This window comes from Staurois parvus, unplaced genomic scaffold (assembly GCF_062004578.1).
Source record: "Staurois parvus isolate SC_StPar_1 unplaced genomic scaffold, SC_StPar_1.0 ptg000002l, whole genome shotgun sequence".
NCBI lineage: Eukaryota > Metazoa > Chordata > Amphibia > Anura > Ranidae > Staurois > Staurois parvus.
The window spans coordinates 4,715,367-4,743,036 of NW_028317798.1; the positions used below are offsets into that span (position 1 = coordinate 4,715,367).

The following is a 27,670-nucleotide window of genomic DNA, read 5'->3' on the forward strand; positions in this document are numbered from 1 at the left end:
AAATCTAAACTAAAATAATAGTAAACCCCCCCTCCAATATATAATCCAAAATCATCAAATATAGCAATCAAAATAATACAATAACATAAGTAAAATAAAAATATATATAAGTGTCCAAATCTCCAAAAAATAATAATAATAATAAGTGTCCCAATCTCCAACAAGATATATAATAGATAAATAAATGTCCAAAAATTCCAAAAAAAGTCCCAAAAAAAGTTCTTTATGTGTTCAGTGAAGCAAAACGATTCCCCAAAAATGCCTTGTTATCCTCAAAGTGAAAGAAAAATATCATAGTGTAATATCCTCAAACATAGACATATATATATGCTTCACACTGTGCAAAACTCAAATCACATCAAAAATAGTGAAAAAACAATAAATCAAAATGAACGTGAGAAATCGTGATCACTCCAATCTCAGGTGAATAGTGATACTAGGTGCCAATATCCTTAATACTCCAGCCAAAGTAGATGCTAAATACCATTACCCTCTTATGATATATTCAGGCATATACTGTTAGATAGGAAAGGCATTTCTCCATCACTCTTATCCCGGGGTATTCCTCATATGGACAAAGAGAAGGCTCAATCAGGCAGATTACATAAAAAGATATAAATTTTATTCCACACTTACATGTAAAAACACGTTATCCAGCTCTCTGTACTGCACTTTTCAATCTCTGGTTGAAAAAACGATTGTTTCCAACCGACAAAATGGCCGCGGCGACACTTCCGGTTAGCGTGCGTGCGTGATGACGTCACTCCCCTAACGCGTTTCGTCACTTCCGGACTTCATCTGAAGGGATCAGGTTGATCCCTTCAGATGAAGTCCGGAAGTGACGAAACGCGTTAGGGGAGTGACGTCATCACGCACGCACGCTAACCGGAAGTGTCGCCGCGGCCATTTTGTCGGTTGGAAACAATCGTTTTTTCAACCAGAGATTGAAAAGTGCAGTACAGAGAGCTGGATAACGTGTTTTTACATGTAAGTGTGGAATAAAATTTATATCTTTTTATGTAATCTGCCTGATTGAGCCTTCTCTTTGTCCATATGAGGAATACCCCGGGATAAGAGTGATGGAGAAATGCCTTTCCTATCTAACAGTATATGCCTGAATATATCATAAGAGGGTAATGGTATTTAGCATCTACTTTGGCTGGAGTATTAAGGATATTGGCACCTAGTATCACTATTCACCTGAGATTGGAGTGATCACGATTTCTCACGTTCATTTTGATTTATTGATTTTTCACTATTTTTGATGTGATTTGAGTTTTGCACAGTGTGAAGCATATATATATGTCTATGTTTGAGGATATTACACTATGATATTTTTCTTTCACTTTGAGGATAACAAGGCATTTTTGGGGAATCGTTTTGCTTCACTGAACACATAAAGAACTTTTTTTGGGACTTTTTTTGGAATTTTTGGACATTTATTTATCTATTATATATCTTGTTGGAGATTGGGACACTTATTATTATTATTTTTTGGAGATTTGGACACTTATATATATTTTTATTTTACTTATGTTATTGTATTATTTTGATTGCTATATTTGATGATTTTGGATTATATATTGGAGGGGGGGTTTACTATTATTTTAGTTTAGATTTGATCATCACCTTTTGGAATATGTGGGTTTATTGAATTTTTGAGATAGATTGGGCGTATTGGGAAGTTTATCACAAAAAGTACAAACAATAGTTTATTCACTTCCTAGGGAGGAAGTAGTGTTTTGTGGCTGTATAGGAGCTTTTTGATTGATTTATATAAAATATCAGTCAAGAGAGACATGCATTAAGAACACTCAGTTTTGAAACTGTACAATGGGTGTTGGTTAGAGGAAATGTTAAATGGGTGACAAGTAGGGGACGAAGTATACCTATAGCAAAATGGGGAACATAAGAGATTAAGAAGCAAATAATGAGGCCACATATTCTGAAACTTGTCTTTAGCATCTTAGTCAATAAACACAAGGCATTCCATGCATATGATATAATTTAGGAGCTCCTTCCATTCCACCAGCAAAGGAACCGTGAACAGTATTTTAAAACACTACCATGCTGGACTAAAATCCATAGCTTTTTAAGCATGCTAGCCCACATTTGTACACTTGAACAAAGTTTGAACATTATTGCTCGACACGGCAAGGCTTATTGCTGTACTCCGAGACTATGCCCAATGGACAGCGTGAGCCAGGGAATAGCATTTCCTTCAGATTTTTTTTAAATCAATCAGTTTTTATTGTTTTTTTTTTAGTATTTGATGTACAGAACAATGAGAGCGATAAAAAGAGAAAAAGTAGTACGTTCCATAGACATAGCTCACCAACGCATGTAAGATAATTAGCCGAATATAACAGTTCAGCTGCAAATGCCAGTATACAAAATCAAACAACATAATGTAGCATTGTATGACTAAAAAAACAAAATTGAGTACAGCAGTAAAAGAATAAGGATAATATCTAAATATATTATAAAATTGGGTAACAGAATAAACTGGTAATGAATGAACAGCTGTCCAGGAGGGCCAGAATTTTTCTCCCACCCCCGTCCTAATTCAAGATGTAAATTGTATATATTGCAATGAGGGATCCCAAGCCTTCTTGAATTTAGGTTCCTTGTCTAACAATGTGGCAACTAGTTTTTCATGTAGCATAATACAGGTTTGCGCTTCATAATCGCAATGTCAACCATTGGTTTTTCCAAGCTGTAGCTAACGACATTTTTGCTGCTAAAAACATAACAAAAAACAATGTGTGTGTTTGGGAATGCTATCAATATATTCATTCAAGTGAGCAGTTTGGGTCCTTTTTGGAATATTAATCATTGTAACTGAAAATATGAGAGAGTGCACCCTTGTCCAGTAACGCTTGACCTTGGGACAGGTCGACCAGATATGGATCATGGAGCCCTCCTGACCACAGCCTCGAAAACACTGAGGCGAGGCAACAGGGTACATCCTATCAGTTTTCTTTTTCAAGGGTTTTCTGGACCATTTTTTTTGAAGAGATGGTGATGGGATAGGAGACATTATTTCTGAGTTATTTTGTTTTGGAGCTAGAAAATTTAAATGTATAGTCATCAATTTTAGCATCAGGAATAACATGTCTTCAGATATGATACTTAAAAGTGCAATCTTAGTATCCATAGGTAAACTAATATGACCAATGTCCTTAATCATGTAAAATATAAAGGTCTATAAAGGCATCCCCCCAACATATGTGTCAGTGCACCCACATTGCTTATACACCTGGAAAAATTAGGGGATGGTGCATCTTCTGTGAAGTATGATAAACTGCATGTACTGTAAACAATTGAGTAAGCTTTTGAGATGGAGATAAGGAAACAGGGGAATAACCTCAAGACCTTCTGTCCACTGCTCCTCAACCAAATGGGCCCAAATCTTGTTTCCCGCTCTTGTCATACCACAAAAGGAATGTTTAGGATTTACCCAGTATGCTCGATTTGGAATGATTTGTATTTTCCTGAACTATCCAGATTGGAGGGATTTGGTAGCTGGAAACAGCCTGGCGTTCTCTTCATTCAGTAGTTATGCAATAACGATATTTTACTTCCCTTTCAGTCACTATCAGAACAATGTAATCTCACATGTTCCCTCGAAGCATAGCCCATCTCGAGTGCTAATGATGGTTGCATCTGCAGCATTGACAAAGAAGGGTCTCACAGGGTATCTTTAGTCCGTTGTTTTGACTGCTAGTAGTGCCAGTGTCTGCAGTGTGTTGACAGCTGGCAACAAGATTTGGGCCCTTTGGATGAGGAGCATTGGACAGAAACTCTTGAGGTTATCCCCCTCATTTCTTTATCTACATCTCAAAAGCTTACTTACTAGTGTATAGAACATAGAGTTTACCGTACTCCACTGAAGTTGCACTTGTGGGGGTGTGCACCATCACCTCATTGTCCCAGATGGATGAACATTGTGGGTGCATTGATACAAATGTTGGAGAGATGCCTTACACTATTTTGTTATTGGACCTCTATATTTTTTGGGGGATTTTAATGTGCAGTCTGCTTCCCTCATTTTATGTCAATAGGAAACCTCTCAAGCAGGAACACAGACAGCAACAAAACACTTTTTTCAGTAAATTAGAGAAGAGTAGGAACCCCTGTCAGGCTACTATTATTGTTGAAGTCTTCTGTCCCAGTGTAAGGTGTATTTTCCCCAGTGGGGTCACAGAAAACAAAAAATAAAAAACTCAATAGAAGAATGTACTCATTCTAAATCTGTCCAAGAAGGAAAAAAAAAAAAAACACGACCTAAATTGAAGTCCATGAACCCACAAGAGCTCAAAGGGCTACATGGGTTTTCTCAGTCACATAAGGTGTTCTGACATTTGTTAGTCATGTGTTAATTATATATTTATTCTATAAAAGTAGAGCCATTTGTCCATGGCAACTGGTAAGATGTTATCTTAGTGGAACATACCCTTTAAAATTTCTGTGTAAGATCTGAATTGTACAAGCCAAACAAAAATATTTTCCTTTCTGCAGTTTTATAAATGATGGCCGTTTAGGTTGGAAATACAACAGTTTTAAAATGTGAAATTGAGAGACGACTGGCAAATTTGTATTTCCTTATAAAACTGTTTTATTAGAAAGCTATTAGTCAGTTATGTCATGATTGTAGTCCTTTTGTAAGCTACGCATTCAGCATCTGTTTGTGTCTCTGGTTTCTTAATATCTAGTGTTTCTGTGGTCAGGAACAATAAATATGAAAGACACAGTGGAGATGAGCGTGGCACTTTGATATTGTTAGAAGCACTGTTGTCACTTGCTCTGTGTTCTCTGACACATTGCTCTGCTGATGTGCACCGCATTCCCAGAGCACTGGTTTCTAGGTAACAGGCAGCGGCATTGGCAGTTGCATAGGCTTGGTTCAGTTTCCCATACCCCATATGCTGTGGCTGGTAACTCTCCCTAGAGGGGCACTACCTCTCAGCAGAATCCTTATGCCTGCTATTCTGATTAATTTCTAATTGTGTGATACAGCCCTTCTTGTGTTTGTGATTTCACACCTGCACATGTAATAGAAATGTATATATTAATGATGTAGATTGACTCTTCTATTTATTCTCTGACCTTTTTATTATGGCTTTTTTACATTGTTTTTTTTTCCCTTATTCTATGTCTTTCAACATATAAAAGCTCAATTGAATTGATGTTTTGTGCAGCATATTATCTGTAGAGCTATACAAAATATCTGGTGATTTTATGCTTTGTGTTTTGGGTTTTTTTTACATAGAATAAAGAGCAGGGGTAGACCAGCCAGAACTGATATTTTTTTGTGGATAGATATTGGTGGTGTAAATCAGAGTTTGGCTTGTTATAATTTAGGGGAAATTTAGGGAAATCTGAAAATTAAATCTCCACGATGGGCATTTCTTCTCTGCTTCCTCTGCCATTCTTTTTACAGCAAGGTGTGATTAAATCCTACTCGAGTAAATAGCATTGCATTTTCCAAAACATTTCTGGGCCCCATGTGGAACACGACCATTGTACGGGACCTCTGTATGAGGTCCCAATCATGTGATCACTGATTGGCCAACCAGTGATCACATGAAGAGTAGTAAACAAGATGTCACTTCTGACATCATTGCTTACTACGTGTGAAATCTGTGAATGATCACATGGTACAAGGCTATTCACAACAGCTCACACAGTATTTCTCAATGGTTGCAAGAATGCAGCCAGAGAGAAGGAGAAATGATTGCTTTTACAGCCTTTATGGGCGTAAAAGCAATCAGTGTAAAAAAAAAAAAAAAAAAATCTTCATCACCCCCCACAAGTAGTACAGTGTCACTATGGTGACACTGTACTGCTAGGGTGACAGTATGTTAAAAATAAATATAAAAATATAAAAAAAATGTAGAAAAATTATAATTTTTGCTTATAAACTAATTTGGGTTTCTTTTTTTACTAAAAAGATAACTGAATAATTTTGGACAAGATTTATGAAGAAAAATTTTTCAAAATTTTTGGACTTTTTCATCTATATAGCAAAAAAAAAAAAAAAAAATCCCAGTGGTGAATATATACCACCAAAATAAAGTTTTATCTGTCTCAAAAAAAGCTAAAAAATTCATATGGATTCAGTGTTGCATGACCGCGCAATTGTCATTCAAAGTGTGATAGCACTGAAAATTGGCCTGGACAGGAAGGGGATGGGAGTGTCCGGACTTGAAGTGGTACACGTGAACCCTCAGTTCACCTCTGCATAAGTATTCTGGGCTTAATGAGTAACCTTCAAGGCAGTTTCTTTTTACCTAGAGAATTTTAGTACAGAAGATGTTTTACAGTCTTTTCAAATGTAAGAAGACATTGACTCTCCTAAGCTCCATTTCTTCAAATCATTAACACTGACTGAGGTACCGTGGAAGAAAAGGGAGTGTCTAGTTGGGACTAAAGTAACAAGTAAAAAAACAGAAGGGCAGGAGTTTGAGGGGAGGGAATCAAGTAAACATATTCTGTTTTTCTGAAACCACCACAGGATATCAGCATGCATCAAAGACAATATGATACAATTAAATGCAACACAAAAGAAGCTAGTTTAACGAAATCCAATTTACTTGTGACATGGAAAAAAAAAACTTCAACTTCTGGATCACTCAATGCTTCTGTTCATTCAAAGTTCTCTCTGACATGGTGAATCTCAAATCATGCCCTGGAATTGGAAAAGTCATTATTACACATGCTTTGGGTTGTGGTGACAACAGATGCCAGCTTTACAGCTTGGGGTGCAGTTTACATTTCCCTAACTTTCCAAAGGACTGGGTTCCCAGAGGATTCTAAACTTCCCATCAAATTTTCTTGCTTGGCATTTCTAGAATTACATTAAGCATCATGTCCACAGCAGTTAAAAAATTAAGCTTTATATAAATCATAATCCCCCCCCCCTTTTTTTTTTTTACACCCCCCCACCCAAAAAAAAAAATAGTTCTTACTTGCAAAACTTCTGTCATACAGCATTTCTTTTTAGATCAACATGCTTTTGCTTCGCCATTGGTTTGCAAGAGACTCCTTTGAAGGTAGTGGTCTCATCGTGAGTAATTGCCCATGATTTCTTCTTTTTCAGAGGTGCCTCCCTTTCCTGGCCAAACTGATCTGTCCAGTGCTTTCAATGATCATAAGAGCTCATCCTGGGGAAAGGTAGACCCCCTCTACTACCTTCACAGTGCTTCTTCCTCAGTGTTTACCCCGGATTTACATTTTTAAATGCATTTGGAAAAGATTTTGAAAGGATTTTGATTGCAGTGGTTGAAACGTGAATTGGATCTTACAGTGTAATGTACTGTGTGTTCACTGTTCAGTAGAATTTGCGCTGTGTTGCACAATTTTTAGATGCAGTTTTTTTTTTTATTACATTCTAGATGCATTTCTTCTTATATTTCTGTTAATGGCCTCACATTGTAAACACATGGCAAGCACAGAGCTTGGATTTTGACATGCGTCTACTACACCTTGTATAATCAAACTTTATTTACAAGTCACAACTGCTGATCAAATGCATTAAAATCAAAAGCATCACAACCACCATCACAGATGTGTTGTAGACATGCCAGACACAAACACATCTTAAACTCGATCCTTTTTCCCTGAATGCACTTGAAAGGAAACCTGCCAGGACAGAAACTTGTAGCTGCCATATTCATTTTTTCTTCACTACTTGGTAAATCACAGACCCAGAACAATATTGTGCATCTCATGTTTCCCAACAAGATCCAGTGAACAAGGAATAAAAATGGTAGCTCTGTGGTTAAGCACCTGCATAAACAAGTGAGCAGTGGAAGCTTTTTGTTTCTTTTCCTGGTTTTCCTTGCTTCTGAATTTGCTATTGATTATAAAGGGGGCAGGTTCAGGTGGTATAGTCAGGTGGGCAGTGGTAAAGCATACATGAGGCAAGAAATAGTCCAAGCAGGTTTGTCCCTGCACTATTTTTCAACAAGGCAGCAACTTTTTCATATGATAGGGCTTTGTACAGCAAGTCAATAGCATAAGACAAGCCCTATAGAATTTTATGAGGCTGTAATGCGCAGGCGCAGCCAGGATGGGGAGGGCTTGCAGCACTGGGTGTCAACAACCACCAGAGGCCATGAGTGTCAGATTTCAGTAAGTGTACATTGTGGAGAATTAAGACCTTTACACACAGGCCAAATATCGGGTAGTATCGGCCGGTTAAACAGAAACCGGATGACATTTGGCCTGTGTGTAAGGCAGGCGGTCCGACAGAAGCTGGATGTTTGCCTGGCTTCTGTTGAAGGGGCAAGACTGAAAAAGGTCTGCTGATCAGTTTCTGATCAGCGCTCTCAGCCAATGGCTGAGAGCACTGACCGGTGTGTTCTGGCAGGGGCTGGACAGAGGGTGTGGGGGGATGTAGTCCCCCAATTAGAACACAGTAGCACAGTGGGGTGGAGAGTTGCAAAAAAAACGGATAGTGTTTTTTGGGACATTATTGTGGGATTGATTAGTTTATAATACAGGGCAAGAAGGATAAGTGCACTTTGTCTGGAAGTGCACTTATCCTTTAAAGCAGAACTCTCTCAGTCAGCATTAGCTATTTGTAATCCTTATGCCATTAGCATTAGTAAATAGATAAGAAAGTATATCATATTTACTTGTTTTAAACCTTTTTTTTTTCATTTCTTCAGTTACTTCCTGGTTTCCATGCCTAGGCAAATGATGTCATACATCCCAGGAGTCTTCAGAAGGAGAGAAGGGGCTTTCTCAGATAAGCACACCCTCCTGCCTGCATGCCTGAACTAAGGGCAGATGGATTCCAGGAAATAAATGATACATGAATCACCTGAACTTACTCAAGATAGCCGTATCCAGAAATGCTAGGGGGTTGTTTTTCAAAGTGATTTCTCAGCAAACTAAATCACGGAGACAAAAATGGATGAGGGGGGGTTGCTTTGAATATTATAGAATAAAATAGTTTTGGTTTGTGAAACTCAGATGCAGTGTAGTTCTGCTATAACGTATATTGTGTTGCTTTCTCTATGTGTTGCAGTACGTTTTGTCAGCATACTCTGTTTGCAGTGTTTCATTTGCCTTTTATTCAGTTACACAATTCAATGAGAAATCATTACAATGTACAGTAAACTCTTCATAAACACATTTCAATCCATTTTCCACTGAAATAATCTTAAAGGAGAAGTATAGCCAAAGCTCATTTGGCTGTACTTCTCCTGTGGATCACAGAAGTGCAGTTCGTTCTGCACTCCTGTGACCCGTTTTCGTCCGTATGGTCGGGATCCACCCAGGAGCCTGGACTGGCACCTAGCTCATTCTCTCAACAACCCTGAGAGCCTGAGCAAACCGCTCTCTTCCCGTCCATAGCCCAGTGCTCAACACAGGGCCAGGTGACTGACAGTTGCCACTCTTTGGTGAAAGAGGCAGGGAGAATGGAGCGATCAGCGGTGTCTGATGACTCAGTCCTCACCCTTAGGGCTGAGGGGAGACAGATGCTGCATCCACCTAGGCAAGTATGATTTTTTTTTTTTAAATATTCCAAACTAAGTTTTTGTATTTTTCGTTCTTCAATACAATAGTACAAAACAGTGCAGAAAAAATATAAGAAGGGTATCAAGGCACGATACGTTCATGAAATTACATTCTTGTACACAATATTACAACATATTGCTTAAGATGCTAAACTTATATGATTCTTAACGATCTTCATTAAGTCTCCCATGGAATCTTCTCGCGCCAAGTTCCCCTGTCTGGAGCGTGGGTGAAGTTCCCAGCACCCACCGGCCCTGAGGTCTGATTCCTTCGGCTCTGGCCGCCCTGGGTGAAGGGGGGGGGGCACTCTACTAACGACCCGTGGTCCCGATCCCCTCCCCATAACGGCCAACAGACCATAAACAGATTAACGGTATAGGTGAATAAGTAAGGAGGAGTCAAAGAAGAGAATAGAGAAAGAAAAAGAATAAGGGAGAATCAGCAAGCCGTTACTGCAGCTCAACGGCGCTTTCAGCTAACCCGATTGAGCGGAGCCTGTAAGGTAGTCAATCCAAGGTTCTCAAATTCTGTAAAAGTTTGAGAAATTGTCCTGCAGAATGGCAGATAAGTGTTTGTTCAACATTATCCAGGACAGTTTAGGCTTTACTAGGTTAAAAGGGATTACTGGCAATTTCTAACATCTCGCTATTTGGGGTTAACTTTATTCCTAAGTAGGGGAGAGCAACCCGTTGCCATTTAAAAGGGAAGGAGCTTTGGATGGCCTGGACTGTTCTCACGTCCAGGGAAATGTCGCTTGAGATTTGTGGTGATTAATGCAAAGACCAGATATCGAGAAGGATTTTAAGCCTGAATAAAGGGTAGGAATAGAGGTAATCGGGGAGGAGAGAAGCAGCAATATATCGTCTGTGAATAATGCACATTTGTGTGTCATTCCCCCACAGGGGATACCCTGGACATAGTTATTTTCTTGAATGCTGACGGCTAAGGGTTCTACTGCTAGAATGAACAGTAAGGGAGATAGGGGGCATCCCTGAGGTGTTCCTCTACCTATTAGTAAACGAGGGAAGCTGTAATTCTTTATCTGGAGATGAGCTTTAGTTCTACTATAAAGTGCACGTAGCAAAGTCAAAAATTTGGAGCCAAACCTGAACTTTTGTAGGACATAAAAAAGGTATCCCAAGACAGGGAATCAAAGGCTAAAGACATAAGCACACCTCTTCCCTGCCCTTGTTTATCCCAATCAGAATGAATCGCTGAAATTATATCTATTAATCTCCTTGTTTGGTCCGTGGCCTGTCTGCCTGGGACAAACCTTACTTGGTCTGGGTGTATATAGCGTGATAGAAAATTATTGAGCCGGTTTGCCAGGACCTTTGTCATAATCTTCAAGTCTACATTAATTACCGAAATAGGGCAGTAGTTTGAGCAATCTCCATGGTCCTTGCCCGGTTTGGGGATTACATGTATCATTGTGTGTTTTTCATGTGGCGGTAACTGGATCCTCATCTGCAGCTTATTAAAAAAGGAAGGGAGGTGTGGAATCAGAACATCCGCAAACTTTTTATAATAAAACCCTGAAAATACATCCGGGCCCGGTGCTTTCGTTGGGTTTAGAGATTTGATTGCTGCTAATATTTCAGCTTCCGTAAAATCTGAATCCATCAGATCCCTGTGTGCCCGTTTTAAGCTAGGCAGTGGAAAGTCCTGAAAAAATGTACCAGCAAAGGTGGTTGGAAACGGTCCTGGCATAGCATATAATTTTTCATAGAAATAAAAAAATTTCCTGGATAATAACTTGGGGATTCTGAGTCGGGGTACTATTACTTGTACATAATTTAGGCAGGGCCGGATTAAAAGGTTTTGGGGTTAATTTGCGAGCCAGGAGGGTGTTCGGTTGGTCTCCCAAGTAATAATATTTATGTCTGGACCAGCGCATGCATTTCCCGGCTTTAGTCGTCAGACTAATGTTAAGGGAAAGGCCAGCGTAGTCAATTTGCTGCTGAAGATCAGTATGGGGATTATGCTTTTGGGTCCGCAACAGGTCATTAAGCTTCTCTTCCTGTTGTTTGATTACCTGATCTCTGGCACGTTTTACCTTAGAAGCCAACTGAATCAATTTCCCTCTGATGGTCGCTTTATGAGCCGCCCAGGCCACGGCTGCAGACAGGGCTGTGAGTACATTGTCCTGGAAAAACTAGCAAAGTTCTGTCTCTAATTCAGCACATAAAGTCGGATCAGTAAACAGGGACGCATTAAGTCTCCAGGGTGAGGGCTGTGGTCTCAGCCACAGGTCAGCAATTGTCATAAAGACCGGGGAATGGTCCGACAAGGGGGTAGCATATATTTTTGTGTTTGACACGAATGGGAGGAGTGAGGAATATGTAAAGAGATGATCATTTCTTGAATAGGATTTATGGACACGTGAGAAGTAGGTACAGTCTATAAGGTCATGATGATGCAGTAGTTTACCCAAAGAACAACCCTGTTTAGGAACCAAACTTCTCTTTTAATAGAAGCCTAGGATGGATCTGCTGCCTCTTTGAAACTATTCTGGATTGTACAGCTTCTCTCTTTAAGAACTCTTTCAGTGCATGTAATGACTGCTGTAGCCTGCACTTGGGTTATCAGAGGCAGAGGTAATTTAGTTTTGAATGATCAGGGGTATTCCTAATCAAACTGAATTAGATATACTGTATGTCTAATTAGCCTACATTGATATTTGCAAGGGCAGAGTGGAGAATCCCAATTCTGCAGAAGCGTAGTTTGAAGTGTTCTTTACAACTCTTACTGCTACTCTTACAAGTCATGAGATTGTTTTAAAACTTTACTAGCAGGTCTTTCGCTATTTCGTGGAGGTTGCTAAAAATAAAAAAAAATCTAAAGCTGATTCTAACACCCCATTCTCCTCTGTTCCTTGCACTCACATGGCTCCTCTGTAAACCCAGGACCATTTCAGGGGGATTCAGGTTGGAGAGGGACATTGGTGTATGAAAGACTCTTATTCCTTCCAGGTTCACAGGGTCAGTGTACCAGCTACAGCAGCCAGCATGAGCTGCAGAACAGGAACTATGAGTATAGATGGATAAGATATAAAGGGCCTAACAGACATCTTCCTTTTCATATTTTTTATTCACTTGCAATGTGCTTTTGAATTTGCTAGAAAATTTGAATGGTCCAAGAAGAGTCCTTTCCCTCCTTGCTCGTCATGTCCTCCTCATTTGGAAGTGTCTAATTACTCTTTGCACTAGCCAAGCTCCTTTGCCACTATTTACCTTTTATGTAAGAGAAGTGTAGAATACTATAGGGTCACTTGAGTGACAGCTCTGAGTCTGCTGGGGCTGCTGATATCACATTCAAGATGGTGGCATGCAACAGCAGTCACTGGGATGTCTACACAAGGGAGGACTTATAGATACATAATATGAACAGAATGTATCAAATGCACATACTGTATAATTTTATGGGAAGATTTTTGTTGTAATAAATGTTCTGGTGACAGAGTCTCGTTAATATGTTGTTGCCCATTTACAATTTTTAGCATTTGATTGATTTTGTAAGCACAGGCAGCTTTGAGGCTAGATATCTTTTGTCATTCAGTCTCTAGGTTCACACTAGAATGCGGTGCTGGAAACCTGCGATCTGTGCACGTTTTCCACACCACATTCAAATCACACTGCCCTTGTGAACCGCATCAGGTGTCAGTGCAATCTTAAGGACACCCCAAACGCAGGTTGCAAACCCATTGTGCTTGCATGCACTAGATCGCATGGTACAAATGACCATGCAATCCGGTTGCAGTGCGGTTTCAAAATTGGTGTGATGCGATTTGAGCCTGTTCGGAATGAATGGGCTTAATGCTCACTGAATTGCATGTGAATTCAACAGGAATGCAGTGTGGTTCCTGTGCGATTCACATGTGTTTCATAGTGTGAACTGAGGTTTATTAAAGTGATACTAAACCGTCAACAGTAAAACCAGTCTGTATATGCAATAAAGCATACTTGTTGTATTTGCTGTGGAACCTTATGGGTTAATTTTCTGCATTGTGTAAAAAAGCTGTTTGATCCTTACTTCTCTGATCCTCCCCTTCTTCCAGTGTCCCCCTCTTATCTCCTGATAAGACATATGTGAGGAGTCACTCTGCACATGCTCAATTTGGTGTGTATTGCTAGAGATGTTTTTTTTTTTTCTTGGGAGAGTGCATGTGATCAGCACATGGCCAATCAGCACTGTCCAGACAGAGGTCAGGGGTTCTGCATCTTCCTATAGCAAAATGAAAACTCCCCCTACGAGCTTTAACCAGTTTTTGACTGAACACTGAGAGAAGTCACAAGACTGCTCTAACTGCTAATGAGAGCAGTTTTATATTTACTAAAATAATTGCATTTCCTTGTTCTGTGTACTGTGGGAGATCAGATTTTATGAATGCAGTGTTCTGGGTTTAGTAACACTTTAACTTTACCCAGTTTCAGGTTTTAACATTTATGAATTATATTGTGCTTGTGTGTAGTAAAAAAAATAGTGTGATTTGTATGAAAACTATAGGTAGCTACTGTATATAAATATTCTCAAACATTGTGGGGTATAAAAATGTGAGACCACCATCTTTTTGTTCTGTACTTCTTGCTGCTGTTTATTTATATGTGTAGTTATTATGTTTTGTGTGAAAGGCAATGCTGAGGACTTAATCATGCAGTGGGTTGTAGAAACGTCTCATAATTATCTGTGTTGAATGTTCGAAAAAACCCTGGGGGTTAGTATGAAAAATCCAGGATGGGTTTGTTTGAAGCTGCAAATTTGGTTAGAATTGGTCACATTATATACTGTCATCATTTAAACTTGCCATTTGCAGATAACTTTGCAGAAAAGTTTTTGAACAAACTGAAATAGAATGCTATACACATTATATAAATACTTTTTTCTTTCAAATATATAAAACAGAAACTTTTTGTGTGTGCTGTTTAATTGCTACATAAATTTCAGTTATGCCTAGAAACGTGCAATTGTAGCTGTGTTGCAATGTCTACGTATCCTCGTAATGGTTCAACCAATACTGATATTTTGTCTATAAATAGATGCCGGTGGATTACATCACTCACTGGCTTCTATTATCTTTCCATCACACCCTGATCACCTCCAGTCCTGGAGTCTCTCTTGCAGCAGTAGCGTTTAATCACAGGGTAAGACTCCACTGGCACTCTGAAAAGTGATGTGCAGCTAATCATTTTTTCTTCAGAGGTAGTATAGAGTCCATTTACAAGCATTCAGGAGATGATGTCTTCTAAATTACATTATTTTTTTTTTAACCCAATGTGTAAAATAGCACCTCAACCACCTTTAGCTGTGTTTTGCAAGCAGTTTTAATGCAACCTTTTTTACTCAGCATGCAACAAGTTAAAATTGTTGCACCGCAAAGCATCCTTCCTGCGACAGTGTAACAGTCTGAGTGCCAAACATATCCACCTGTAGGGGGGCTAGATGGGTATGAGTGGTGGGGGAAACATAGCATTGGTATGAACTTAGCCTAAAGCCGTCCATACATGGGTCGAATTCCAAAATAATTTTCTTTTAAAAATCTTTTCAAAGAATTTTCGTACGAATTTCTCACCACTATTTGGCCACAGAAATTGCCAATTTTTGAGTGGCCATCGAAGTTGAGTGATTGGGCATGTTGGAAATTTTTTGAAAAATTAAAGAATTTCTAATCAATGATGGGAGAATCGTGCGAGAAATGTAATCGAAAAAGAAACGCGTTAGCTATGACCTGGAAAGAAAAGAATTCTTGGCCACGAAAATTCTTTTCTGTGGCAATATGAGGTGAAATGAAAGACTTTGTTGGTCAAATTTCTAACTCAATGGTGGCACCAAAATGCACAAAATGTCCGATTTCTAAAGAAAAGTAGTTTGGAATTCGACCCATGTATGGCCTGCATAAGGCTCTCAGTCCTCTTTCTGCAATGTAATGTAAAAGTGAGTGAGACCATTCTTTGCAATGATAATGGCACGAGTACAGGAATTACAGAAAAATATAGTATATATCATAGTGTGAGAAAGAGATATACAGATATATGGAGCTGTTTGGATGAGTTATCCTGCTGGTATACTCTTTGTCAGTTCGTAAAAACACACTTTAAAGTGCACCTTGGACTATGGACATTGAAGTAGTTGCAGGTACTATGGAGTTTCAGTGACTCTAAAGCACTTGCTGTATTTTTACATTAGGCTGCCAAGTTTCTGCTGCCAAAGAAAATAGGGGGAGAGGAACTGTAATTTAATGCTTCTGCTTTGAACTTTGAAGATTAATTTATCCACAGTACCTGCAGTCACAGAGGTCAATGAGAACTTGATTAAAAACAAACAAACAAACAAAAAAAACTTTTAATGCTTGTTAAAGCCTACTTTTACTTAAATAAAAAAGAAAAACAGCACAAGGGATATTATTTGCCTTCATTGTGATGTTTCCCTTGTGCTTCTGTGTCCTGGGTTAGCAGAAATCTTTCTCCTCTGATGACCCCCATTCACCCAAATCCGGTGACATACAACTTCTATAAATGTGGGGAGGTGGACATAATGGGGCACTCTTGGTGAGTGCCTGTGTTACGTACCTGGTGGAGATCGAGCTGGAGAAGGGGCTTCTCTTGCACCTCTTGTCCAACACCCCTGGTAGTGATGACAGGGAGTGTGGGGACACAGTGTGGCATGAGGGCCAGTGCAGCAGGTAGCGCCAGCTGGGGTTTTCAGGAAACCGATGACTGTAGCACCAGTCAGAAACCAAGAACTGTAACACAGTGACACTTGCTTGGAAGACAGGAGTGAAGTCAGGACACATCCCAAATGTTAATCAATAGCCAGGCAGCGAGGTACAGGAACATCAGGCAGAGACGGAGTCAGGATATGAGCTGGGATTAGTACACAGCCGGGCAGCGAGGTACAGGAACTCAAGACAGGAGCAGAGTCAGAATACAAACCATAGTCACAGTAGGCAGACAGAAATCCAAGGACAGGTGAGGGGCAAAGCTGAGTCGTGCACAGGTAAGCAGGTATAACAGGTCAAGGCTCAGGTAAAGCAGGAACTAGCTGAAGACCACTCAGCATTCATCCATGCCAGAGTGCAGCTTAAATAGGCTGTTTGGCACCAGTGCTCATACGTGTGCACATGTGCTGTTCTTTTCTGAACAATCTAATACGTTTGACAGTGCCCAATTTGTACTGAGCTTTTGCTCAGAATTATGAGCATTCACATAAGTATGAGCATGCGCCAGCCCTCTTCCAACATGTACTGAGGTTTTGTTACAGCCTGTCACATCTCCCTCATCTCTGTTACCCCCGCTACATAGGAAGATTATGGCAGCGAGGTTCGGGGGCCATCAGAGGAGGATGATTTCTGCTAAAGCAGAAGCATTGCACTGAAGGTAAGTAATATCCCTTGTGCCATTTTACTTTTCCTATTCGAATATTTTATCAAACAACAAAGGGGCCTTCGTACATAAATTAACATCGTAATTGTAAGTTATCGCAAGAAAAGATTGACTCCCCGTAGGAGAGGTTGGATCAAGCAGCAACCCAACACAAGGGGTCAATCGATAGATGAACAGATATGGCCCAATTTTTCTAAGCAAGCTCTCATTGACATCGGTAGCTGCAGGTACTGTGGATAAATTAATCTTCAAAGTTCAAAACAGGAGCACTAAAACTGTATCTTCGACTTTAAGTAGTATGTCCATAGTCTAGGAACAGGTTAACTTAAAATTTAGCACCTTATGCAGGCCATAGACGGGGAGAAAAACGGCCGATTTTTCTTTTAAAAAACGAAAAATCGGTCGTTCAAGCGGCCGACGTTACCACCAATGGTAAAAAAAATCGGCCGATTTTCATCCCGTCTACAGCTGGCAAAAAGTGTCCCTGCAGAGAGCTCTGCTATTTCTTTGACAGTTCCTTGACATTTACAGCTGTTGCAACATTGTATCTATTTGTATCCATTTAGGATACAGATGTTTTTATTCGGAAACAAATAGATACAATGTTGCAACCTCTGTAAATGTCAAGGAACTGTCAAAGAAATAGCAGAGCTCTCTGCAGGGACACTTTTTGCCGGACTGGATTTCCTCTTATTTTTCATCCTTCTTCTTCTTCTTCATCATCATCATCCTCTTCTTCTTCTTCATCATCATCCTCATCATCCTCTTCTTCTTCTTTTTCTTCATCATCATCCTCTTCTTCTTTTTCTTCATCATCATCATCATCATCATCATCCTCCTTCTTCTTCATCATCCTCATCATCATCTTCATCATCCTCCTCTTCTTCATCATCATCCTCCTCTTCATTATCATCATCCTCTTCTTCGTCATCATCATCCTCTTCTTCTACTTCGTCATCATCATCCTATTCTTCATCTTCTTCTACTTCATCATCATCATCCTCTTCTACTTCTTCATCATCCTCTTCTTCTTCTTCTACTTCTTCATCATCATCATCCTCTTCTTCTTCTTCATCATCATCCTCTTCTTCTTCATCATCCTCTTCTTCATCATCACCATCCTCTTCTTCTTCTTCATCATCCTCTTCTTCTTCATCATCATCATTCTCTTCTTCTTCATCATCATCCTCTTCTTCTTCTTCTTCATCATCCTCTTCTTCTTCTTCTTCTACTTCTTCTTCCTCTTCTTCATCATCATCCTCTTCTTCTTCTTCATCATCATCATCCTCTTCTTCTTCTTCATCATCATCATCCTCTTCTTCCTCTTCTTCTTCTTCTTCTTCTTCTTCTTCTTCTTCTTCTTCTTCTTCTTCATCTTCTTCTTCTTCTTCTTCTTCTTCTTCTTCTTCTTCTTCTTCTTCTTCTTCTTCTTCTTCTTCTTCTTCTTCTTCTTCTTCTTCTTCTTCTTCTTCTTCTTCTTCTTCTTCTTCTTCTTCTTCTTCTTCTTCTTCTTCTTCTTCTTCTTCTTCTTCTTCTTCTTCTTCTTCTTCTTCTTCTTCTTCTTCTTCTTCTTCCTCCTCCTCCTCCTCCTCCTCCTCCTCCTCCTCCTCCTCCTCCTCCTCCTCCTCCTCCTCCCCCCTCCTCCTCCTCCTCCTCCTCCTCCTCCTCCTCCTCCTCCTCCTCCTCCTCCTCCTCCTCCTCCTCCTCCTCCTCCTCCTCCTCCTCCTCCTCCTCCTCCTCTTCTTCATCATCATCATCATCCTCTTCTTCATCATCATCATCATCATCCTCTTCTTCTTCATCATCATCCTCTTCTTCTTCATCATCATCCTCTTCTTCTTCTTCTTCTTCATCATCATCCTCTTCTTCTTCATCATCATCCTCTTCTTCTCCTTCCTCTTCATCATCATCATCCTCTTCTTCTTCATCATCCTCTTCTTCTTCATCATCATTTTCATCCTCTTCTTCTTCTTCCTCTTCTTCTTTTTCTTCTTTTTGTCTTCCTCTTGCAGGTCACTGCTCATGCGCAGATTTTTAATAAAAAAAAAAATGTAAAAAATCGGCCGATTTGCCCATCATTGCCGCGAAAATCTTTTTTTTCCAACTTTACCGATAAAAAAAACCGGCCAAAATACCGAAAAACGGCCGAACAAATAGCCCACTAACGATCCGAAAATCGGCCGATTTTATTTTCGGCCGAAAAATCGGCCGATTTTCGACCCATCTATGGCTTGCATTAGTTCATCTACTTTGTAATCCCATATCTTTATTGACAACCAGCATATTCTAATTATAGAGCTTTTTTTTTTTTAATTAGCTTTGTGTTAGTAAATATTTTGTTTACAAAAGCCTCATGTTTACCTTCTTTATCCCATTACCTTTATATGTTGTTGAAACATATACAATTTTATTTAGTATGTATATTTAGGTATATTTTACTTTATTTAAGGTATATACTTTGTACTGTGACCAGGAAGCATGCACACATATTTATATTTGGGTAGATTTGGTGCAGAATACATAGCCACTGTAGGCAGTGTTCTCGTATAATTGGGAGCCAGGACCTCCGTGCTGCAAAGCTACTGTGCAAATCTCTGATCCATAAAGCAAGAAGAGAATATAGTTCTCTATATTTCTTTTATCTAAGAAGTGGTTTTGACATTGAACTGTACATATCAAATGGACAAAGTAAATTCTAATAAATTACTTTACTCTTAAAACATTAAAGTGCTACTAAACCCACAACAGTAAAATCAGTCTGTATATGCAGTAAAGCATGCTTGTTATACTCACTATGGAACCTAAGGAGTTATTCCTCTGAATTCTGTAAAAAGACTGTTATATCCTGTCTTCTCGGATCCTCCCCTTCTTCCACAGTCCCCAAACCATCTGCTGATAGTACAGAGCCCTAGGAGACACTCTGCACATGCTCAGGTTAGTGTGAATGGCTAGAGAGGTTTTTTTTTTTGTGTGTGTGGGGGTGTGCATGTGATCGACACAGGGCCAATCTGCACTGTCCGGACAGAGGGTCCGGGGTCATGCAGCCTTCTAGAACAGTCAATAGAGAATGAAAACTCCCACAAGATTAGCCAGTGCTTGGCAAGACACTGACAAAGGTCACAAGACTACTATATACTGCTGATGAGAAAATATCTTTAGCAAATTTATAATTTCTAAAATATTTGCATTTCCATGGTTTGTGAACTGTGGGAGACCAGATATAGTGAATGCAGGGTCCTGGGTTTAGTAACACTTTAGGAAATTAGGGCATTATCCATAATAGCCCCTCAAGAGGATTGGACCTCATTTTAGAAATGCGTTTTTAAGTATATAGGAAGAATTAGAAACTGCACAGATAATTTAAAGCAAGCACTTCTGTTTCCTAATGCTATGGAGGGGTAGCAAAACCAAACATCACTAAATCTTATTATACACAATTAACATTCCCATTCTCCAAAAAAAAGACCCTTTGATGCAAAAAAGCTGTGGGAGAGAACTTCTATTCTATCCCACCCTGTCTCAGTCATTACCTGGGCATACTTTAATTCCTTGATCTATCAGCAACACAGTTGACATGTTAAAGTGATTCTAAATGCTCAGGTTTATAACAAATAAAAAGCACATCATACTTACCAATGGTTTTGTACAGAGCAGCCCCGATCATTTTTTCAGGTCCCCCGCCAGCACTCCTGACCCCTCACCCCCTACCGAGTACTTATATCAAGTTGCATGCTGTGGGGGCACTTGTGCGGGCTCGCTGCCAAGTCACCTTTGTGTGTCCATAAGACACACATTATGTGGGGCAGCCCTGGCCTGCCCCGCCTCCTCCTCACTGGCTGTGAGTGTCTCTAAGCCAATGAGAAGTGAGGGAGTCGAGAGAGCTTTTGCTCTTAAGCACATCGCTGGATTGAGATCAGGATCAGGTGAGTATTGGGGGGGGAGGAAGAAAGTTTCACTCAGAAGGTTTTAAACCTTCATGAATAGAATGCATGAAGTTAAAAAAACTTTCTGCCTTTACAACCACTTTAAGTTCTGTAAGAACCTCAGAAGAGGAGGTTCGGGGCCACTCTGTGCAATACCAGTGCACAGAGCAGGTAAATATAAATCTCTTTAAATATTTTTATTTAGGTAAAAACTTTGGAGACTCTACAATCACTTTAAATTCACTATATTGGCATTATTTGATTTGAGTATGTTTAATCTATGCTGTTCACATTTAATGCAGTCCATAAATCAAATTACAACCAGTACTAGGGTCGCTAGTTCGAATCCCAACCACGGCACCACCTGCCTGGAGTTTGCATGTTCTCCCTGTGCCTGCGTGGGTTTCCTCTGGGTACTCCGGTTTCCTACCACACTCCAAAGACATGCTGGTAGGTGAATTGGCTCCTGTCTAAATTGGCCCTAGTATGTGTATGTATGAATGTGAGTTAGGGACCTTAGATTGTACACCTCTTGAGGGTTAGGGACTGATGTGAATGTACAATATATATGTAAAGTGCTGCGTAAATTGACAGCCCTATATAAGTCATACAAGTGAAAGTGTTTTTACAAATTCATCCTATAACATAATAACTGTAATCTCTACACCATCCATCCACTATTCACCTTAAATGAAAAATAAAATATATTTTATAAAGTCCACTACAAAATAAAGTCCACTAAAATTTCTTTACAGTCCACCAGAGAAAAATCCAAACAATTCTTCCAACGGTGTCCAAAAAATTTATCCACCTCAAAAAAAGAAAATTCATATAGTGCATTACCTTTTATAAATAAATAAAATTATTTTAAAAAACATCATATAATTAATATAGTGAATATTCGTGAAAAATGGTGAAAAACGTGAAAAAAACGTGAATCAGTGAAAAATAAGTGTATATAACACTCATCAGTGCCACATCAAAACCAAAGCAAAAAATTTTTTTAGTGCACACTTCTATTTATAGTAAGGGTACCCTTACCAACCATCCCAAAAAAGTATGCTTCAAACACTCAAGGAACTCTCATGGATCTTTCCTCAGATCTCTCCTGTTATCACGACACTCTCTGAACTCCTCAGATACTCTATATTCAGTGTCTCCAAGAAAACATATAGAACATAGTGTGATACCGCCAATCAAATATACAAAGTGTACTTTTATTTAAGCTGCTCACATTGTAAAGCTTTTAAAATCGCATGTTAGGGAATGAAAGGAATCTCACAGCCATCCAGGGAAACGTCCAGGTGTGCCTCCACGATCTTTTCCCGTCTCCAAACGGCCGCCAGTCAACTTCCGGTTCCGGTAAAATGTCTTGACGTCACTATCTCTTGACGCGTTTCGTCATCGACTTAATCATAAGGGGTGTGACCGTCAAGCAACAAGTTCTATTTGTACCCCTCCTCCTCATGGCATCGAAACACTCGCCGCCATATTGGAAAAGGGAACAATGCCAGCAATGTCCGATATATACTTATAAAATTCGGTATCTACTTTTATACAGTCCGCAAAATTAACTTAATGCATAATCATAGACCACTATTCTCAGTAACACTATATAAAAAACATAGCTTTTTTTATTTACTATATATGAACCATGTATTAGTGAGGGCTCAAAGTTTGGGTTATGGTTTTATATATAGATTTTATATATTTTGAGATACTTTAGATATTTTAAATATTTTATAGTATTAAATTGATATGGGAAGTATAGAAGTGGAGATTGAGAATAAGTAGAGTTCCTCTTTAGTAGTTTGGTTCTATCAGTGTGATATGAGATGTATGAATATCTGCTCAGATGGAGAAGGATAGTGATTTGTTATAATAAGGTGTAGATAGAATTTGTATAATGGGAGTTTTTTACAATTGAGGTTAATTTTAATTAACAATAATGATTTTATTTAAAGGTGAGGATTACATGATGATTAGGGTTGATGAAATTTGCTGAATGAAGGATTGTTCTGAATTTGTACTTATATGGATTATTTAAGGGATGTAGTGCTTGCATGGTTTAGAAGGTGATAATTTTCACTTTCATAGAATCGTATATATATGATTGTTTAGATGGACATGTCCTTACTATCTATATATAATAGTATCAGCTATGTTTTTTATATAGTGTTACTGAGAATAGTGGTCTATGATTATGCATTAAGTTAATTTTGCGGACTGTATAAAAGTAGATACCGAATTTTATAAGTATATATCGGACATTGCTGGCATTGTTCCCTTTTCCAATATGGCGGCGAGTGTTTCGATGCCATGAGGAGGAGGGGTACAAATGGAACTTGTTTGCTTGACGGTCACACCCCTTATGATTAAGTCGATGACGAAACGCGTCAAGAGATAGTGACGTCAAGACGTTTTACCGGAACCGGAAGTTGACTGGCGGCCGTTTGGAGACGGGAAAAGATCGTGGAGGCACACCTGGACGTTTCCCTGGATGGCTGTGAGATTCCTTTCATTCCCTAACATTCTCTGGTGGACTGTAAAGAAATTTTAGTGGACTTTATTTTGTAGTGGACTTTATAAAATATATTTTATTTTTCATTTAAGGTGAATAGTGGATGGATGGTGTAGAGATTATATTGCACAGTTATTATGTTATAGGATGAATTTGTAAAAACACTTTCACTTGTATGATTTTGCACACCTTCAGGGGAGGGTGTTGATTGTGTTGTAGGGTAACTATTATATTTGGAGGTGGTTATTTTATAAAGCCCTATATAAGTACCTGAAATAAATAACCTAAATAACAGAGCGTTACAATATATTTATTTCTGATAAGTTCTTCTTTATTTCTTTGCAGGAAGTCTTGAACACCGTCCCCAAATTCTGCTTTCCATTCTCTTTAGACAGGTAAAAGTTTTATAAAATATTACACCTTCATCAGTGTTAAATGTTTAGCTGTGATTTATAAGTGGCTATAAAATGTCTCTAAATTTTTAAAATTTTACTTTCTGTAAAGTTAACTTAGCTTTTGCACTAATATTATCACACTCTTCAAAAAAATCCTGTCCACGCTGCAAAATGTGTAAAAACGTTGTGACTAGAAAAATATATTGAAAAAATATATAATAAAAATAAAATAAAAATATTACAAAAATCAATAAAAGTCACTACTGCTACTTGAATCCCACCAGTATACTTACAAATAAGTAAAATAAGTAACCAAACTAAAAATTGCTCTGTAGCACTGTGAATAAAGGTATCCACAAAACACTAAAAGGGCTTATTTAGTGATAATTTCAATAATTTCATACATATAATTACTTATCACACATGTGAATTATTTAAAAGTGAGTTATCAAGCAAGTCCTCAGTGTCCTGAAGAAAATATTTGAAATAGTGTGTCCTCTTCCACCAAAGGTAACACCAGTGATCACCACTTCTTTCCCCAATGCAGTGAAAACTCACCAGATCAAGATGCCTGTCATATTTCAGGTAGGCAATAATGGCTCAGCACAGCATCCAACCGATGTAACTCCTGATTGCCAATTACTATTCCACCTCCAATTCTCAGCATATAAATTAGGTAATATCATGTAAAGAAAAAATTCTCCAATAGTGCAACAAAGCCAAGGATCCAAGCTTTATTCCAAAATAAAAAGGCTCACAAACAGATTCTTGCAGTAAAACACATCATTCAAACCATGACCACTATATAAACACCTAAAGCTACAAAAGGGCTAGCAGAATCTCCCCACGACACCCGGACACTCATCAGACGCCACTTCCGGTCACATTAAAATAATTATTTTGGAAGAGATCTATGTGAGTTTTTTTTTTTTTTAGAATTTTATGATCACTGTGTCCATTCAAATGAGATTTGGTATTTATTGGGTTAATCTGCCATAGTGAGCTTTAAAAGGATGCTGCTGCTTCCATCTAAACCATCTCTTGAAAAAGTCGGAAATGCGAAACCATGTCGGCATGTGTTTTGGCGTGAACTGGAAGTGACGTAGGTGGAAGTGCCATGACTGAAAGTGATGCCTGATGGGCAGACAAGTGTCGTGGTGAGCTTCTGCCAGCCTTTTGTTTGTAGCCACAGATGTTTTCATCGTGGTCATGGTTTACAAGTCATAAATGATGTGTTTTACTGCAAGAATCTGTATGGTGAGCCCTTCTCTTTTAGAATAAAGTTTGTATTCTTGGTTTTATTGACCTATTAGACCGTATTTTCTTTATGTGATATATCTACTTCATATGGGACAAATTGGAGGTGGGATGGTACCTGGCAATCTGGAGTTACATCATTTGCATGCTGTTCTGAGCCATTATTGCCTGTCTGAAATATGAAAGGCACCTTGATCTGGTGAGTTTTCACTGGATTGGGGAAAGAAGTGATCACTGGAAGCATATTGGTGTTGCCTTTGGTGTAAGAGGACATACTATTGGACTTTTAATAATTTCAAATATTTTCTCAGGGACACTGAGAACTTGCTTGATAACTCACTTTTTAGTAATTCGCTTGTATGATAAGTGATATGTATGAAATTATCACTAAGTGAGCAATATTAACACACTGCCCACCCTGAGCTTTTTCCCTTCTGCTTTCCAGCATAAGTACATTTTTCTCCTAAACAACCTGATTGTAATTTTCAGCAATGCAACAGCAATTCTTGTGAAGACAAATATTTCATTTAAAGTGTATGTGTTTTTTAGTGTCAGCACCAGTATGTGCTTTAGGTTGCATAAAAAGGGTTTTTATATTTATTACTGTGGTAATATGCATATAGTTATGTGCCTATAGTGTTCCTTAAAAAAAATGGCACCCTTGCTATATTCAGTTGAATATATTCAGTTGAATATATTCAGATGCATATGCCCTGCTATGCTCAGAGATGCAGAGTCTGCTTGTGAAGATGAAGCTTTTGTCACAAGTAATTGTGAGAGTGTCACGTCAGACAGCTTATCCAAATCTGTGAGGCCCAGTAGCGGAAGAAAATATGGGGCAGCGATCAATCAGCCACTGCAGGGCAAAATACACCTCAGCCTGTAGATACTTTTCTATGGATACAATTTTTTTTCACTCTATGGCACAGCACTCCACATCAACCCATTGTAAGAACTGGGTGACAGCACACCTGAAAATAAAAAAAGCTGGGAGTGATCCTGAAGATTGGCTTATGCTGTCCATACACCAGTAGAATTTCATTTGAAATTCTTTCTTGTCATTGATGTTCAGAAGAAAATCATATTGTAAAGGTGCATGTGCTAGGCACAAAAGAAATCTGTTTATTTTGTATAGGATTGTGTTCAAGTAGCAGGTCTGGACAAAATTTTAAGGGCTTTGAAACAAAATTAGTTGACCTAATGATGGCAAGATCAAAATCCTGAATTAATATTTTTTTTCAGAATTTCAAACTAAAGTTCTAACTGGAAAAAGGGACAACCTCCACTTGTCAAGGAAAAGTGGTTACTTTTACTGAGTAAAATAGTGACTGGTTTTGTAGAAAAAATATCTTTATTATTGTATAATTCGCATATCAATTTGATTAAAATATATTATAGAGTACCACCAGCATTAGAGGAAAACATTTACCTGGCTTAACCGTTTAGGGACCTCCCACAGTACATTTACTGCTGAAGGGCGGCCCCTGTGCGCAGGATCACGTATATATGCCGATTGCAGCCCCGGGAGTCAATCACCGGGTACCAGCCGGTGATTACTGGCAATCACCGACAGGGAGGGGGGTTGCATTGTTTACCAACAGCCCTCCTCCCTGTCAGTTTGGGCACACTGCTCGGGATGGCTGAGCAGAGCCATCCTGATCAGTGTGCTTTACAGTGAAGCACACCCCCCCGTCCCCCTTGTAAAACACTCCCTACACACAGTTAACCCTTTGATTGCCCCTCATGTTAACCCATTCCTGCCCACTGCTATTAGTACAGTGTCATTTTTTTTTTTTTTAGCATTGATCACTGTATTGGTGTCACTGGGGATGTCAGTGACACCAAGTCAGTACCCCCCCCCCCCCCCAGTGTCAGAATGCCCGCTGTGGTCCCACTATAAGTCGCTGATCATTGCCATAAAAAATTCCAGTATCTATACTGCCATATGTAAACGCTACAACTTTGACGTAATGCAATTCATTTACACGTATTGGGATTTTTTTTTTTTTTTTTTAGCAAAGACATGTCGCAGGATACATTTTGGCCTAAATTTATGACTAAATAATTTTTAAAAATTTTTTACTGGACATGTTTGATAGCAAAAAGTCCAAAATATTGTTTTTTTTCCCCCTCAAAATTGTTGTTTTTTTTATAGCGCAAAAAATAAAAAACGCACAAATGCCACCAAAAAAAAGCTCAATTTGTGGGGAAAAAAAGGACGTCAATTTAATTTGGTGCAGCATTGCATGACCGCACAATTGTCAGTCAAAGTAACACCCAGATAGCATCAGATTGCCCGTCAGTACACCAGTAATCAAATTTAACCCCTTGATTGCGAGGAACACACTCATACACAATAAACCTCCTTGCTAGTATAGTGTCTGAACGGATCAATTGATCAGATCCGCACTATACCTGTGTACAGCACCAGTGGCCTAGTACGTCCCGCAACCACCAAGAATTCGCACACAGGCCCGTAGAGCCCCTAGTATCCTTTTGGATGTGCTTGCTAACCCTGATTGGCAGCCCACAAATTCTGCAGCACACGCACTTCCCCCATTCACTGCCCAACCCATAATTCAGGTGGAAACAGCACATTTAACTACTACCCTTGATTTTTTGGAGTTGTTTTTCACAGAAGATCTGTATGCATTGATTGTGGAT

At 39.0% G+C, this 27,670-nt stretch overlaps 1 protein-coding gene across 1 annotated transcript in view; it reads left to right on the top strand.

Annotated features, from left to right (window-relative positions):
- DENND1A (DENN domain containing 1A) overlaps nt 1-27,670 on the top strand; it is a gene marked incomplete at its 3' end in the record, with an annotated part of 1,241,355 nt that overhangs the window by 313,627 nt on the left and 900,058 nt on the right. Inside the window, exon 4 of the mRNA XM_089664905.1 lies at nt 23,700-23,749. Coding sequence (XP_089521031.1) covers nt 23,700-23,749 — 50 coding nt within the window. The remainder of the gene's footprint in view (nt 1-23,699; nt 23,750-27,670) is intronic.